Here is a 17,112-nt window from a genome sequence, read left to right as displayed (position 1 = left end):
TGCTTTAAGACTGTCTGACTTCTTTGTTCACCCATAACTGGAAAAAGGAGGTATTTGTTTTGCAGGTCAGTGACACAGGAAAGGTTACATGAAATGTTTGGGAAAAAAATGTTGAAAGAGTGCAGGATATTTGGTCTAAAAAATGGAAGGAAGAACAGGCATAAAAAATATCTTCCAGAATAAAGACTTCTGTGGAAACAGCGGAGCAATTCCCCACGTCTGCTGAAAACACGCAAGAAAAATCCCAATTATACAGCCAGATGAGTCTTTGAACAAGACAGGAAGGCTTGGCCTTTTCTAAAGTTCAGAAGAATTTAGGCAAGCCTCAGTCAGGAAAGTCAAGGGACACGTCATCGGTGGGTGCTCTTGACCTAGATGATTCATGGTTTTAGGATCCCGGCCTAGAGGCCTGTTCGAGCAGGCCGACACGGTTACGGAGCTGGCAGTGCCCCGTACAGCGATGCCCTTGGCATCCTCACAGACTCCTTAGGCAGAAGGGGATTTGTTGGGCTCAGAGAGAGAGCCCAGAGCAAAGGAATCCCACAGCAACTTTGGAGGAAGGCTCCTAAGGAATTTCTTTTCTTCCATTTTCAGTCTCTGTTGTTCCGGAACTGGGGTTTCCCTCAGTCTTTATGCAGAATTCAGCACAAGTGGGCCTTTGAACACCACTGTAACAAATATTTGAAAGTGATCCTTTCCCATCCTGAGAAATAAGCATATCACAAACACTCTTATCTCCAAAACAGAAGAGAAAGGCTGTGTGAACAGTGTGAAAATTAATATTTTGAACAGGAGCTGAGTCTGAATTGTTTGTATAAATGTTTTTGTTTGTTTGAGTTACTGATACTGTTTTCATTTCTGGCTGAATACAATTTTATAAAGATTTTTTTTTCAGTCCAGGTTGGATTTTAAAGCAAGTATAGAAATGACCTTTGTCAAATTTACTACTGCAGTAAGTGGCAGAAACTCCGATTTTAATATGTGTAGTTTCTTGATTTGGCCTAATTCAACTGGAAGCTGGACAAATGTCTTCTCTGGGCCAAATCCACCTTAAATATGCTAATAACAGTAAATCTATGCCTGCTAAACACAGTTTAATTTATTTTGGCTATTTAGCAAAATAAAATGATCTGTACTCAAAAATGGTTATTTAGTTTGTTGTCACAGTGTTGTATATTAACACTATCTAACAGCTATATATATATGTCTGTAAATACATACACCTGTATGTACAAATGTATGCCTATCCATACAGAATAGGTATAAGCTCTGTGTACATTCTATATGCACATTTGTGGCTGTAACGTGAGGGCCATAGCAAAGAGGAGGACCCCCAATCTTCCTTCCAACATTATAGTTCTCAGCTCGCTTTTGCTGTTCTGAAACTGAGAGGAAGAAAGGGAAAAGGTGTCTTTGTTCCAGATGTAGGTTGTTCCCACATCCCTAAATGGTTCAGGAATTAGGGATAAGCCTATATAACTCAGTGTAAAGAGGCAAGCAGAGGAATGAACCACTACTTTCTACAGAACTGCAAAGTATATACAGTGCAGATATTTTGTAAATGCTTTGACCTTCTTGCTCATGCAACTGAAATATATGATAACATGAAACAGAACTAAAACACAGCTATTCATGCCACCGAAACAAGTTATTAGGACATAAAATGAAACCTACATTCTCTGTTCATTGTACTTAGCAACAAAATCTGTCTGGCAGCTCCAAAAGGTACAGATCTCCATACACTATACATCACATTCTTCTCCTTGATCCTTTCCCTTGAACTTTGGCACTTACTTGGTTATTGTGGTCTTTTTTTCAGGAACATGAGCAGCCTTTAACATGGAAAGTATCTGAATGTGGAATCCTACATACAGTAAGTTTCACCTTAAAAGAAAAAGTGGGAGACACTGCTTTATAGATTGTTAAAACATTTGTGCTACTATCTGACTTGTGTTTTAACTAGCTAAATAAAAAATGCCCTGTTAAGAGAGGTGAATAGTTTTTCCTTATGGAGACTTGCTTTCTTTTCTTTAGAGGGCAACAGCATCTAATGATCTTAACTTTCTCAGCAAAATTAAAATGTGAAGGTGTTCGTGTATGGGTCAGAGAACCTGACTATTGAAATTGGGGCCCATCTGAGAGAAACGTGGGTATAAATGTGTAGCAGATTGTGGTGGTGTTAAGGTACCACTTAGAAATCTTCCACATACTTCATAAAAGTGATAATAGCTGGATAAGGAGGTAGGAGCCTACGGTTCTGCCCTCGATGCCCAAAACCACTATAAGCAAATCCATTGGAGACAATCATTTACTTCCCAAAGTTTTCAATGCACAGACCTCAACCAAAACATACCAAGTAACTTTAAATAAAAGTTTGAGTTGCTCAGACTCTTTGAGATCAATCCTCAAACACAGCAGTGCAGACCTTGCATTCCCCAAACAGCACAGGAGTAAGAAATGCTACATCGAGTGATGTTGAGGCACTACTTGGTACCAAGGTTATTCACACCACACTCAAAACAGAGTGAACTGGTTTGAATGAAGCCATCTGAAAGGCAAAAGCAAAGCGCTTTCTCATTTGGCTTGATTTACTTGACTATCATTTTTAGGTCAGTTGAACATACCTCCTTTCTAATGGACCTGCTGATGAACAAGGAGGCCTCCTCCAAGTTCTGAGGGTGCAGATCATTCACAGCCACTATACGGTCTCCGTGGTTAAATAAACATCCCAGGTGGCAAGGACCAGTCCACTGTGAGACACTAGGGTATTTGGAGGAGAAACAACAAAGGAATTGTGTCAAATATTGAATTACTGTTAACAGAATGGGAAAGAGTGAACAGAATTGCATTTACCACACTGCCCTCTGGAAATGACACGGGCTGAATGACTGCAGCCTCTTGATCTGGTTCTAGCTGAAACCCAGGTGCTTCACCCACACCTTGTAAAGTGTGTGTGATGCTGACATCCCAAGCCATTAATAAGTGAGATTGCTGCTAGAAACATCACCAGTGAAATCTGGGGATTCCAGTCTGAAAACTGTGGGACAGATTTGGTGCAGGTACGTACATGTGTATTCATGTTGGAGTGATATAATTTTCCCAAGACATCCCAAGAGGATGAAACTAAAATTTATTATAATGTGTTTTATCTTTGATATAATTGCAAGGATCAGAGATCTCTTCCTGTCTTGACTGGACCCTTATGGAAATTCCATTATCTCTTTCCTGCTGGTCTCTGATAGACTCTCTGTGATGACAAACTGTCTAGGATTAGCTAAGCTGGCAGTCAGACCTAGTGTTCTGTTCCTGCCCAGAACCAGCCCCAAATCCTTTCAATGTGAATTTCCACTGGGAAAGCTCTGTAAATTTAGGCACAGATCAAACAAAAAAATTGGGGGGGTCCCATTTCTTGTCCCTTTTGCAGTGCTAATTTCTCTTGCTGATTGTGGCTGAAAAAAAGTGACCTGGTTAGTGTGAACAGAGAGCAGTGGCAAAAGGCAGTCTCAGTGTTGTGTGGCAGTGAAAGATCAACAGAACTATGCAAAAAATATATTTTTTTTCTGTGTTGTCTTCCTTTTTCTAGTAATTGATATTAAAGTTCTAGGGAGAGCAGTAATTTCCAGTGGGACTACTAAGAGGATATATGTGCTAAAGCCTTAACACCTACGTTGAAAATCTCTGCCTAGCAGTGATTCCTAGCACTGAACAAGTGCTGGAATTAGTTTGGAGATTACTTTATGATGACATCAAATTGAAGTCATCTTAATTTATGTAACGTCTTTTAAATTTTCACTTACAGCTCACATATCTGTAGACAGTACTTTGCAGGTGTTATTACTTAAATTATAAGATGATGTGATGTAGGTCAGTAATATTTGGGCTAGTAGGTTAAAGGGAAAAAGATAAGAAAGGATTTGATGAAAGAGATCACTGAACATACTAGGTTTGGAAATGGCTTCTCCTGTGCTGGTGGGTTCCATGTTGTCATTCTTTCCACTGACAGGTTTATGGCTTTTCAAAAAATTGTCATCTTTTTCCACACATCCCCTTTTTCTTCATAGGACATAAACGGGACTTGAAGTCTATCCCTTGTATGTTCTTCCTAATTTTCATCTTTTTTTTTTTTTTTTTTTTTTTTGTCAATAACAAAGGGTTACAAATTATTAGCCACCAAACTCTGTAAGATTTTTGGCTGAAAGGCCCTATTTACACTGCCACAAGATAATGTCCCCTCACTGAGACATGCTTTCATTACGATTCACCAAATCAAAGACTAACCTGAGTAGCAGTAATTAGTTGATTTCACACCTATTAACATTAGAAGATTAGCTTTTGGGGTGGGACTCCATCCTGAACTATTACACAGCAAGCTAAGGGATCTCAGTGCTACACAGCCCTTTTCAACAGCAGTTGAAATAGTACATGAAATACATGAAAAGTCAGAAAGCAGAAAGGAATTTCTGCAGCTTGAGCACACACTGACCCTGTGCTGTTCTGCACTGCTAAAACTGTGCATGGATCCCAACATCGGTTGTGTCACTCATTCACACCTGATCTGCACCATCACAAAGTATCCAGGACTTACCATATTTGTCCTACTGCTTCCGTAAGTTGTAGGTAACTGTTAATGTCAGCCAGGGGGATGAAAATATCCAACATCTGCAGCTGCGTCTCATCTGTAACTTGACTGTGAGAGAAAGCATCAGGGACCAGTGCCTTAACTGAAACCTGTGAACATATCTGTCTTCTCTGCAACGAAAAATGGAGAAGACGCTTACCTGAGCAGGATAGACAACTGAACCACTGAAAGTGGTGATGAACTGTGCCTTCCTTGGAGGGTGAACTGCTGTGTGGTGATGCTTTCTGGGAGTTTTGGGTCTCTGTTTGCCTCCAAGTCTCTTGGACATGTACTGCTTGCCCAGCGTTTGGGAGGAGTAGGGGGCCTATCACATCCACACGTGAGCTGGCAACTCTTATCCAGGAGCCTACTGAAGAAGAATGATGATAAATACTGAACTGGTTTGGCCATTCCAGACACTCCTGTCAGATCAAATGGCTGTCAGTGAAGCAAAGAATAACAAGTTCTTGTAGAACAGTCAGTGGACAAAATTACAGCTAAGTAAAATAAACAGTCCTTCTAAAAATGGACCATAAATCCTAAAATAAACCTTTTCAGCGTTTAAAGACTATTTATTAAGCCTGAAAACATTCCAGCTTACAACTTGCTTTTACAAAGAAATGAGTACAGATTGTTGTCCTTGGCTTTACTGGATTTTGTCAGGATGTAATGCTGTCCCCTGGGGGATACAGTAACTCAGAAATGCTTTAATACTTTTCAGGTTATTTGACAAGCCATATAATGCCTGGAGTCAACTCCCTTCTGTGCCTCAAACAACATTTGGGTTAGTAGCAAAAACTGCTCTTGCTGCATATATGAACTCAGATTGCGTAGGCTTGTGAGATTTTTATAGTGAATCACTCCATAAAGACTCCCAAAGACACTCGAATAACTCTATTGTAATAAACTGGTTTGTGGGTCTGCATTTCTGATTGCCTCCCACTATGTGAAATAAGACCTGACTGTCTGTAGGTGGCAGGCCATAGCCAGCAGCTATCTACCACTCTGTGCCTCAGGACTGGTGTTACCATGTAGGCAGACGTCCCTTCAGCTATATTGTGCTGGTTGTGAAGTTTCCTGGTGGCACTGCAACTGTGAAACAAAGTTCAGGTCCTTCTCTGTGGCATACCAGACACTGTACCCCCAACGTACACAGCATCAGACCCCTATTTCCAATGGGAAAATGGAAGGAAGGAGACGACCTACTGGGAACCATATTAACTCCTTACTGGAAAAGCTGGGAGCTGTTGCTGCAATTCTTCATTCCTCTTTTACCCACTAGGTAACCGCTCTGGGGTGGACGTGTCTGAATCGCTGCTGAAACTTGGCTGTGGTGTCTGAGGACAGTGGTGGGCTGGTATGTTGTGAGAACCTAGCTAAACTATCAGTCACCAAAACCTTCTGTGTCCTGTAATCAGAGCCTGTCTAAATGCATGAGTTGCAATGTGAGCTTAAATTCCACTTTGATGAGTCTGAATTTCACTCTGGGTGAAACTCACTCCATGAGTTTTGAACTTTCTGAACCAAGACTGAAGAATTCATTCAAACAAGATGCAGCCTTTAGATACCGCAAAGCAAATCTTGCAAGCGACAGCTCTAGCTATATCACTACGTCACTGGTTATTTGCAGAACTTTAGTGGAGATGTTACTTACAGTGATTCCATCGACACATAGACATTCTCCTTTACTGGCTTCCTCTCCCATGTTTTCTTTGACACAGGGACATGGGATTCAGCTGTAGGCTCAGGTTTAGATACTTCAGTATTGCACTGTTAGAAACAGTTAACAACATAAAACATAGATATTCTTGCTCTTCCAACAGAAAAAAATCTTAATTCTCCTGTTCAGTACTCGTGCTGTTTAAGAACATTGGTTAATACAGCTTGGTTTTCCTCAAATAACTCACTTCCCAGAACTGTGAGCTAGAAATGTGGTTGAAAATCAGAGGTTCGTGTTATCTGGTATTACTGACACTACCATTTGCTTTCCTTTTAGGTTGGAATATAACCGGCTATATTTGTAAGTACCACCACATAAAATTTGTTACATTTTAATTCAGAAAACCAGATTGAAAAGAGTCTCATCTTTTGTACGTGCTTAACTTAAAGTACTTACATTCTATGATAAAAGATATGTTAATGATGTTCAGTTAGCTGTACAGTCTTTGGAGAAAGGCTGTGACTTCTGCAGAAGTCTGGCTTAACTAGCTTCTCATGACCACTGACTACATGAGAAGCCTAGAGAAATCAGCCTCCCAAATTAGGCACCAAAATTTGTTTAAAATTACCAGTATGATTCCTCCTGCTCCCTTGTTTCACACTGAAATGCACACACCCAAATGTGTCACAGCATTTTTAAATTACTGCATGGTTTTATGCCACTTACTAATACTTCAACAGAATTACATTTTAAAATCTATAATGCACAGATATATTTTCTAAATGAAGTTTTCATTTTTGATAAAAATAACTGGATACAATTAGCAAAAGCCATTTACAATGAAACTGTCATGTTGGGGAATTTCAACAAAAACGGCAATGTTTTTTGTCAAAACACGTCTTTTTAGCAGAAAGATCCTTTGAATCAAGCATTTCTCCTTGTATGCATTTAAACTATTACCTACTGCTCTATCTACATATTTCTTTGGCAAGGTAGTATTGGTTCCTCATACCAGTTCCTCTTTGGTTCATTAAATATCTCCATCTCCTTGGAGCTGTTAACAAAACAAACCACAACAGATAAATTACCTTTGCTAAAAGATTGCTGGGAGTTTCGTAATAAGCTTCCTCTTCCTTTTTGATGTCTTCATCTGAATCCGATGACAGCGAATTTTCGTCACTCTTTCTTAGAGTTTTACCCTGTTAAAAGTATGTTTTTATATTTAATAGGTTCAGTTATATGGATCGTTTAACATGTATTTGCCAATTACTAATAGTAACAGAATCAGCAACTATCCACAGGAAAGATGGGAAGATGCGTTTCTCCTTGAAGAGTCTGTTCAGGTTGTTTTAGGAACAGGCTTCTGTAGTTCTGCTCCTACTTGAATTTTTGAAATCATGCACATGCAATTGGCTGCTAGTATTAATATTTCTCATAGATGAATCTTTGGTAACCAGGCAGCTGCAATTGACTGCTTGTTCAAAAACTGTTATTTTGTTTAAAAATCAGGTGGGCTAAACACTTCACGTATGGTTCTGCATGCATTTCTGTGCTTGTATGCAAAAGATTCTTTATTTGCATTCAGTCTTAAAGTTCTTACACTAGGAAAAAAAAACTGTAGGAAATCTAGAAGTGGATTGGGAGGTATTTATCATTTTTAAGTATCTTTTAACTGCTCTAAAGTAAAGAATGTATTTGGGACTTCCCTTACAGATGAGAAGTCTATAAACTCATACTTCTCCATGAGCTAGAACATAGGCCAAGGGGCTGGAAATCCTATATTGGGTCCTTTGTGTCCTGAATTATATCCTCCCAGGTTCATAAATACCTGAAATATTAAATTTGTGGCCATTTGGTAAATCAAGTAGAAAATAATCACTTCGCCGAATTTACCTTTCTAAGTCACAATGGCAAATTATTTATTTTTGTTTCCTTTCTGACTTCACTGCAGTGAAGAATATAGTAATTAGTATTTTGCTGCCTCCCAATGCAATTCTCCATGCCATGTTTGTGATACAACCATTTTTTATCTCTCCACTTACATCCTTGGTTTCTATGGTGATCATTTTAGTAACTGCTAAATATGTCACAGAATATAATACTGTTTTCCAGGTAAAGTAAATTCAACTAATTACTCTCATACATGTAAAGAGAAGATACTGGCATTGAATTGAAATTAGAGATGATGAATGTATTTTTGTTCCTTGTTGCTATAAATGACATAAAAAGGAGCCCATGCTGCAGTAGCGAGAACAAGCCTACAAATGGTCCTTCAAGAAGTGCATAACAAAACTCTTTCAGGAACAAGACTGACTCTGTGGTCGTGATCTAAAGTCAAGAATGAATTTCCTACTGATATTCTAGGGGCTTTGGATCGATCAAAGAAGTTAACATCTGGGGAAAAGGGGAAAAGGAGGTGATTTTATTAAGTCTTGAGATGCTCCAACTCCTCCAAAATCTCAAGAGAGTACACAGCACTCATCAGCTTCCCAAACTGAGCCTGCAGTCAGACAGTGGCCACATTTTGCCAAATGCACATGCTGTTTCTCCTTGGCACCATCACAGATTATGGGGACAATAGGAAGGTGAAGGTTAAACAGCAGCACCATGGTGTTTTCCTGAAGGAGTTTGCTGACATCTCTGTTCCTCCGAGTGCTTTACAACCAGAGAATTGCAGTTAACTTCAGAGTAAAATTATTCTCAGCTGTACAGCTAAACGAGTTCTTTAAGGCTGTGGGGAACCATGGCTGGATTTACATTAGAGAGAAAAAACGGGTTATGGAGGAAATTTGCTGTAGCAGAAAATGAAAATGAAACTTGGAAAGCAATTGAGTAATTGTTAGTTTTAAGCTCTTTAGGGAAAGGGTTAAAATTTACGTGCTACCCTTGGACAGAGGAATTTCTCTTTCAAAAAAATCACGTGTGTCTAACGTGTTGAAGCCAGACTCTTGACTAGTATGCCTAGGTACCTGCAGTACAGTAATGAGCACCATGATACAAGCCTGTGCTCTTTATTTTGATGCATTTTACATATTGAGTGCTGCGTGTGGCAATAGCTGATACTCAGCTGCTGAGTCAGGTGTGGTTTGGTAGCGCCAAAATGTGGGTTGAAGTGGAGCCAGGTTCTCAAAGCCCTTGAAGGTGGCTGGGTCCCGGCCTGTTTGCATGAGCAATGGCTACTGAGCAAACAGTTTTCAAGATCAGGGCCTGGATGAGGGAACGGCCAATAAATAAGTAAAGCTAATCAGATACTAGAAATATGGAGTCATACTGCTAACAGGAAGTAAATACAAGGGCTTAATATGGGAGTCAGCTGTCCAGACATCACTGAGCAAAGAATAGATCTGGAGATGTTAGCAGATGCTAATCTTATGAGGCAAATGAAGTATTTTTATCAAATGAAGGCACATTTTTGCTCCTTGTTAGCTGCATGGCAAGGTTATTCATTTTCACACAGGCTGAAACAGATTTATGAGCTTCCTGCCACTCCCTTTGCTTCAGGCTAAGGAGAACAGGTAAAATCCAAATTCCTTATCTAGGAATTTTAGTGCTGCTTGTCAGTCTGTCCTACTCTGACAAGCTGCATAAATACATACCCTCTGAGTCACTGTAAGTATGAGAAGGATTAATGTATGAGACAGAAGCGGCAAGTGTAGGAAAGGGGCAGAAAGACAGCCTTGGTAGCAGCACCAGCTAAAGTCAAACTAAGGGCTGACCCAGTGCATTTCAGAGCTAAGACTCATAACTGAATGACTGCACCTCCATAAATTACAGTGCATCGGCTGAACTGTGGCAATAACCCATGGCATTGCAATGTAATTTCACCTCTTTTCACTTCAGTCCACTAAATCAAACTGTATTATATCATACCCACCGCCAGCCTGTGCACACGGATGGTGACTGCAACATGTGATTCACTACCCTGTGATAGCAGCAGAGATTCTTCCCCTACATCTCAGCTACTCCAGATCATAGTTCAACGCTTAAACTGCAATTAAACATAGGTTTATCCTCAGCTGCCAAACTGCATGCTGCGTGGTGGAGCCTTGGTTGTGCCTTCTGCTCTGTTGACTGCTGCAAAGGCAGTCAGAGGGTGAGTGACAAGCATCTGAAAGTGCTGCATGTCTCCTTGTTCGGGGAACATAGGTCAGAACACTCAGCTGATAAAAAATGATAACACTAATTATTGTATCCTTTTAATCAACTCCTGCAAGATAGGGAAGCTAAATTACTTGAAGTTACAGTTAGGCTAATAGAAGGTCAGACTTGAGGTGTGCCTCAATTTAAAGGCTACTTGCAAAGGCTGCAGAAAGAAGCCATTTACAAAGAGTGTGGCACAGCTGGGAAATATGACAGGAGGGACAAATCCTCAGGCAGTGCAACTTCAGAGTTTTCTTCATCAAGCTTGCAAGAGCTGCCACAAGTTGCAATCACTGCACAGAAATTCTGAGGATCTGCCCCCAAGAAACAAAGTAAATAAAGGGTATTTCAAGCATTTCAAGCAAGTTCTTGGAAGGTTATTTTCAATGCTTTACATGACAACTGAGTAGCTATATTTAGGAAATCCTCATAATGAAATCCAGCTCAGTGTGCTGGGGAAGTAGGTGAATAATCTATAGTTACAGACAGCCAGGTGAGATAAGAGCCCATAGTCACTTCTGCATACCGAACAAGTCAAAAGCAGTTTTATTTGTTCTGCTCACCAGGTTTGGAAAATCTCTCAGTGAGTCATTCTGGGGCTGATGAGGGCCAGGATCTGAATTGGGCCTGTTCTTGTCTTCTGAGGGACCATCACTCTGCATTCAAAAGAAGAAAATGTTGACTCCTCCTGGAGATGCGCTCTAAGTGCTTTTCCTGCATTCAGCTTCCTTCATCAGGGCCATTTGCAGCCCTGATGTCACCTTGTGACTGCAGAAAGCCAACACTTTGGCAGCTATTCAGTCTGTCACCAAAGGACAGGCTGTAGTTGCTCTAGGAATTCAGTGATGCTTCCCTTTCTATTTAAATACTGATGGGAGAGATCTGAAAGGCACAGAGAGCAAGGATTGCAGGCTCCAGTGGACAGCACTGGACCAAATTCCCCTAGGCTTGAGAGTCTGAACAGAGAGAGACAAAGACAAGCATAATCATAGAACAGGAAGAATGGCAAGCAGCTGTTGAAACAATCATCCCATGGCTTTTCCAAGGCATGTCTAAGCTAATCTGCAGCTATTTTCTTCCCACCAACCTTTGCTGGTCATTTGAGGTGGCCTATGAATATCAGTGCTCATTGTCATCATCACCTGTCTTTACTGACATGCAGACTCCTAAACTAACACGCCAGTACCGGCCCTTTGTGGGGACTCTGCAACGATGCTATCATCCTACTCTTACTCAGGAACCCCAGTACAGACCAGAACAAACCACCTGGGCACCCATTGCATGAGCTCTAAAGAACTTTCTATTGAAACAATCCATGATACAAATCAAATTTCACAGACATCCCTGGCAACAAACCCATTGTTAAAGATGGCTGATCCACTTACCTCCAGGTAGCTTTGCCTTTCCAGGGAACTGGTCACATCTACAGAATCCAAGAATAATGGCAAAGACAAGGGCCGGCTTTTGACTTCTGGATTTGCAAGATTTTGGTTCTACAAATAAGATAACAGCTGTGTAAGACAGGCACCCGAATGGCATGAGCTACAATGTACCAGCACTTCACACAACAGTGTGATTTTACTCCTAATGGCTCAGGGAGGTTGTCTAGGTGGCATTTTGCAGGCAGATGCAAATTTGTGGTTCTAGCACTTTGAGCAGACTGGAAGCTGATGGGGTGTAAGAGGCTTAGCACTGGCTCTGAACTAGGTGGCCTAGCTGGCTGACATGGTGCAGAACTTTGGGCTGGGCCTGGAAATAACAGGGCTTCCAGCTTGCTCATAGCATTGACAGACTAGATGTGGATCGCTTTGTAAAACAGCGTGTAGATATATCCAAAAAGTACACGGTAAGAATTACACATGCATTTTCATTCTGACACATCAAAGGTGCAATTCGTTGTAGCACAGTGTCAATCACCTCCTCATTTCCATGTGTTTTACTCTTCAAAGAGATTCTTTCAATGTGAAAACAATCCCTGCACAAACAGCCTGTGCAGTGCCTGCTTAGTGCATAAGCCCAGGGTACAGCATTTGTATGGAAAATTAATTTCTGATTAACCAAATCAAGAGCCAACTTGCGAAACCAGGACAAGAGAATTCCTTGCCTTTGCACAGGTTTCTAATGAGATTACAAGTTTTTTTCTTTCTAAAATCAAGTATAGAAACGTCACCTGAGGGCAGTGTCCATCTATTTTGGCCTTCATGACTGAAGATATCGCAGTGACCCAGTCCTCTATTTCCAGGCTGTAGGTTGGAACAACAGAAATGAACACCTACTAACATGTAAAACACAAGGAAAACCCACTTGCTCACCCACTTCCTCCCATGGACCCAAAACAATGCTTCTTGAAATCAAGAGGGAAAATCTGCACCTTCCTTTCAAGAGCCAGATAAGAGCCAGATGGCAAAGTCTGGCCTCAGAGAGGTGCAGCGTGGGGCCAGGAGCTACAAGGCACAAAGAGGCTTTTGTAGGAAAGGTGCCACGGTGCTTTCTGCTTCATTCTCGGTGTGTAATGCTGCTCTAGTGGGGCTTTGGAGCTTGGGAATGCAGGGTGAGAAACTTCTCCTGAAAGCGCCCCTGAAGCCCTGTTTTTTGTGAGTGGATTTCGTTGGATTAATTCTGCAGCTCTTCCCAGGGAGGGCTGGCTGTGAGACCAGTGCCCAGGGGGAAGGCGTGGGGTGGCACGCTCAAGTAGCACACAGGTATGTGTTTTCCTTCTGTGCTTATCAGCATTTCACACATCAGCTGCTCTTCTGCAGCAAGGCAGAACCCCCCTGACATGCCTGGGACTGGGAAGGCAAAGAAGAGAGGAAGGGAAGCAGCAGCAGAGGAGCACTGTGCCAAACCCCGGCCTCAACAAGCTTTGAGGCTCACATGTGTGGCAGTGATTTCTGCCCTTGCTGCAGTCCAGCCCTGAGTCACTCCCCTCGGGACCTGCTCTCTCTCTTGGGAATCCTCCCCTTCAATCGGCTTCCCTTGATTACTGATCTACTTTCCAGAGCATGACTATTAACTGCAAAAGCTGTCTTGGCTCCCAGGAGCTGCTGGGTGAGGAGGCAAAGCCCTCTGCTCCTCCTCGACCCTAGTGGGTACTGGCTGACGTGGCACTGCCACACTGCCACTGCCTTTGTGCTCCTACTCCTTTCACGTGTTGGACTTGTACCAGTGTGGCTGCAGGGGAGCTTAGTCCAGTGGCCCAAAACAGCAAGGAATTAGCCTGGCTGCGGGGGATAAAACAGCACACAAGAGAGCAGTTTTCCCTGGGATCAGCCAGCTGAAACCTTGTGTTGCATACTCAGTTGCACAGACACGGGCAGGGGCTGGCCAGAGCTGCAGGGAAGGAGCAGAACCATTCCTTGGTCTTGGTCTTACATGAGCTTAACTGCAATGTTACATTGCATTTACACATCTTCCTCTGCCTACCTGCTCTTCCCAATGAGGTAGTAACATCTGTTTCCAGTAGTGATGGACATCACCTCTTCAAGAAAGCATCTGAACATCTTCTTCACCGTTGCCATGATTTCGGAACTACTTATTCCAATTTCAACTTTTACAATCCTGTGTAGATAATGATACGAAACATCCTATATAACTGTACATGCTTACAAACATACATACAGACACACATATGTTTATACCTCTCTGTAGGGGTGCATTTTAATTTAAGCACAGCGTGACATGAGGAGATCTACATGGAAAAAGGTAAACATTTTTCAACAGAAAAAATTCTCAGGAGAATAAATGCCCACATTAAAAACATCTGGACTTTCATAGTGAAGAACATTTCCAAACAAAAAAATAAAATCAACTTTTACAAAGATTCATGTCTAGATTTTGGAACACCATTTCTGAAAATGGGGCTGTTGTTCTAATACAGAAATGATAGTAAGAAAAATTCATGGCAGATGTTTTTGATCCATGATAGAACAGTATATTTGGTTTGAAACTAATTGTATATTAACAGTATTTTAATGGAGTAGCTCTGGAATAGAAAAGATGTACTCTTAATGCATTCGGAAATGGAAGCACTACTTTCAGTAACTTACAAGAAGTTAAATCAGTACAAATAATAACAACAATAATGATAATGATGGTAATAATGCCACCACATATTGCTGAGCAAGCTGGACATTTTTCAGAACTTCATAATAAAAATTCTTTTAATGGGAGAAGCACAACACCAATGAGTCCAGTGAACTCCTAGCAGCTCCACAAGCTTTTGGCTCAAGCTCCAAGTCTGGCTGGTAAAATCTTTACATTTCTTTGCCAGAACTGTTTTCCTTCTCTGTGTCTTACACCATAGCTGACATGGTAATGCTGCTAGCACAAAGCCAATGACACCCAGACTTGCTGAAGCCTGTGGTGGATGCTGTGCCATGAGGATGAAATGACCAACCCAAATGAGCCAAGCAGAGCAATTTCTTGGCAGGGTAAGAGGCAGGGGCAGCCAGCATCAGCCCAAAGGGCTATGTGAAAGCTGGGAGACCTCTGCACAACTTACAAAGCACTTTGTAAAGCTGTAAGGTGGGAAAGGTTGTGTGCCTACACAGTTACGAGTGCCGTAGCCCATCCTTACTCTTGTGTGAGTGAATGCATAGCACTGTCTTCACAGAACACAAAATGTCTTCTACTGCAGTAATACTGCCTTTGGGATCATGGAGCCACCCTGTCTGCTTTGCAGGTTCCACATCACCACAATTGCTCACGTAAATGTATCAAATTCCATCAAAATCATTTAGAATTTTTACTCCTACAAAGAGTATACACTCTAAGTTGCACCCAGACCTTACAAGAGCCCAAAGAACTCTTTTTCTGTCTTCAGTAGGATTTGGATGAAGAACCTCAATCAGGAACAAGTATCTGTACAATCAGTGGCCAATTAGGAGGGTTGATACATGATTTAAAATAAAAAAGTGATGCATCTGGGTTACATACTCATCAACAGGTATGGAGCCTTTCACGCTCTGGCCTTTTAGATACTTCAGGACGTAATTGCCCTTGCTGGATTTGGACAGGATGAAAAAACGCCTTTTCCAGGATTTCTGCCAAAGAGAAAGTAATTTGTCTCTCATTAAAACTCAGGATAGCAGAAAGAGCAGATATTTGTTGAAGGATTGCTGGAACATGACTAATCTGTGTTTGTATACCTGTGAGTTGAAAAGTTGAAGAGGTGGTGACTTGATGAGGAATCCATGCTGGCAGATTCCACCTTCAGAGCAAAACGTCTTTTGAGCTCCCACTAATCAAAGAGAAACAAATGGCACCATTACTCGTTGCCAATTAATCTCCTCCAGGGACCTCCTTGAATTGGAAAATGAAGCTGAGCACTGGGTTTCTGTGCTTACATGGCCATAAAGCACATTCAATTAGAGAAGACAGACAGAAATCAAAGCTATAAAACATAGAGCCAGGCCATGCTTCCTTGATGTCCCCGTTACTGCTGACAACTGGCCAAAACTGTAAACAAGTGACAGTGGCAATGTCCTGCATTGAGGGAGGTGGCTCGGAAGATATCAGAAAGCTCTGTCTTATTTAACTGATCTGACTTAAGTTCTGGGGTCTGGTCTTACTTAACTTCTTCATTAGCGATCTGAAAGACAGTAAACAGCACCCTAATGAAATTTGTAAATGGCATTCAGTATGGACAGGCTGCAAACACCACGAAGGAGAAATCGTCTTACTGTGCAGATCATGATGGAGCAACAGGAAGAAGTCTTACAAGAAAAATATAAGCTAGAAGACTAGGGGTAAAAATACCTGAATGCATTTCTTCATGACCCTGCGTATTCTGTGCTCAACTACAGTTTAAGATTCATGTTTTTTTTCTAACCACTGATGGATTTCTGATCAAAATCTTAGAGCACTTGAACACCCAGTGAAAGGAGTGACAATCTTATTCTATTTTTAAGCTGTAAGCAGTGTATGGGAAATTAAGACTTTTAAAGAACCCAATGAATGACTGAAGAACGCAGTCAACCTCCAGCAGCCTGGGACATGCCTAAGTTCTGGGAAAGGTGGCAATAAAAAAACACCCAGCTTTGTGGTGACTTCATCATCAGCTACTGACAGTTCCCAGTTGATTTTTAAGGATTTTAATGTTTTCAGAAATCAGTCCAGCCTCTGTCAGGGGCAAGAAGGATTCTGCTCTAGAGGGAAACGCTGCGTTTAAGACAGATTCTTTAATGAAGGAAGCAAAGGAGCAAAATTAACACACAATGTAAGTCCAGCTGAGCTCTCTGAAACTTTCAACATACTGTTTTCCCCTGTTTTTCACCCATTGTTTATGACAAACTCCTTGGCAGTTGGAGGTGAAAGAGACAAGTATTAAATATCGAAAACAATAGTTTGAAACCTCATTCTACCTTACTACTGGTAAATCTTAGTAAATGACATTTTGTACCTGCAGAGTATTTCTTGCTTCCTGAAGCCATCCTGATTGTGTTGTTTTGTTTTGTTTTGTTTTCTTCTGAGAACAAAAGAAAGAGAACAGCAAACTTGAAGCTAATTCCTTTCACTCTGTTTCTTGCCGAGCAACGTTTCACTGCATGGATGGTTGCTTGAGAAAGTATCAGAGGTGTTTATTTTTGTTGTGGTGGTTAAACTATATGAAATTAAACATAGAAAAAATCCATAAGAAACTACAGAAACAATCATAAAATTATTAAATATATTGCTATACTTAATAAGATTATAT

At 41.2% G+C, this 17,112-nt stretch overlaps 1 protein-coding gene across 1 annotated transcript; it reads right to left on the bottom strand.

The window, feature by feature from the left end:
- Positions 1-1,815: 1,815 nt before the first annotated feature.
- On the bottom strand, positions 1,816-16,849 carry PLEKHS1 (pleckstrin homology domain containing S1). Its single transcript, XM_032191229.1, is given in 13 exon segments — positions 1,816-1,884; positions 2,625-2,760; positions 4,586-4,687; positions 4,779-4,963; positions 6,269-6,388; positions 7,367-7,477; positions 10,982-11,074; positions 11,804-11,911; positions 12,589-12,661; positions 13,842-13,976; positions 15,354-15,460; positions 15,566-15,657; positions 16,819-16,849. Coding segments are annotated over 13 exon segments (1,362 nt in total).
- Positions 16,850-17,112: the final 263 nt, after the last annotated feature.

This window comes from Aythya fuligula, chromosome 7, assembly GCF_009819795.1.
Source record: "Aythya fuligula isolate bAytFul2 chromosome 7, bAytFul2.pri, whole genome shotgun sequence".
In the NCBI taxonomy this organism is placed as follows: Eukaryota; Metazoa; Chordata; class Aves; order Anseriformes; family Anatidae; genus Aythya; species Aythya fuligula.
Note: the sequence above shows the minus strand (reverse complement) of the source record. Positions and strands in the feature narration are given on the sequence as shown.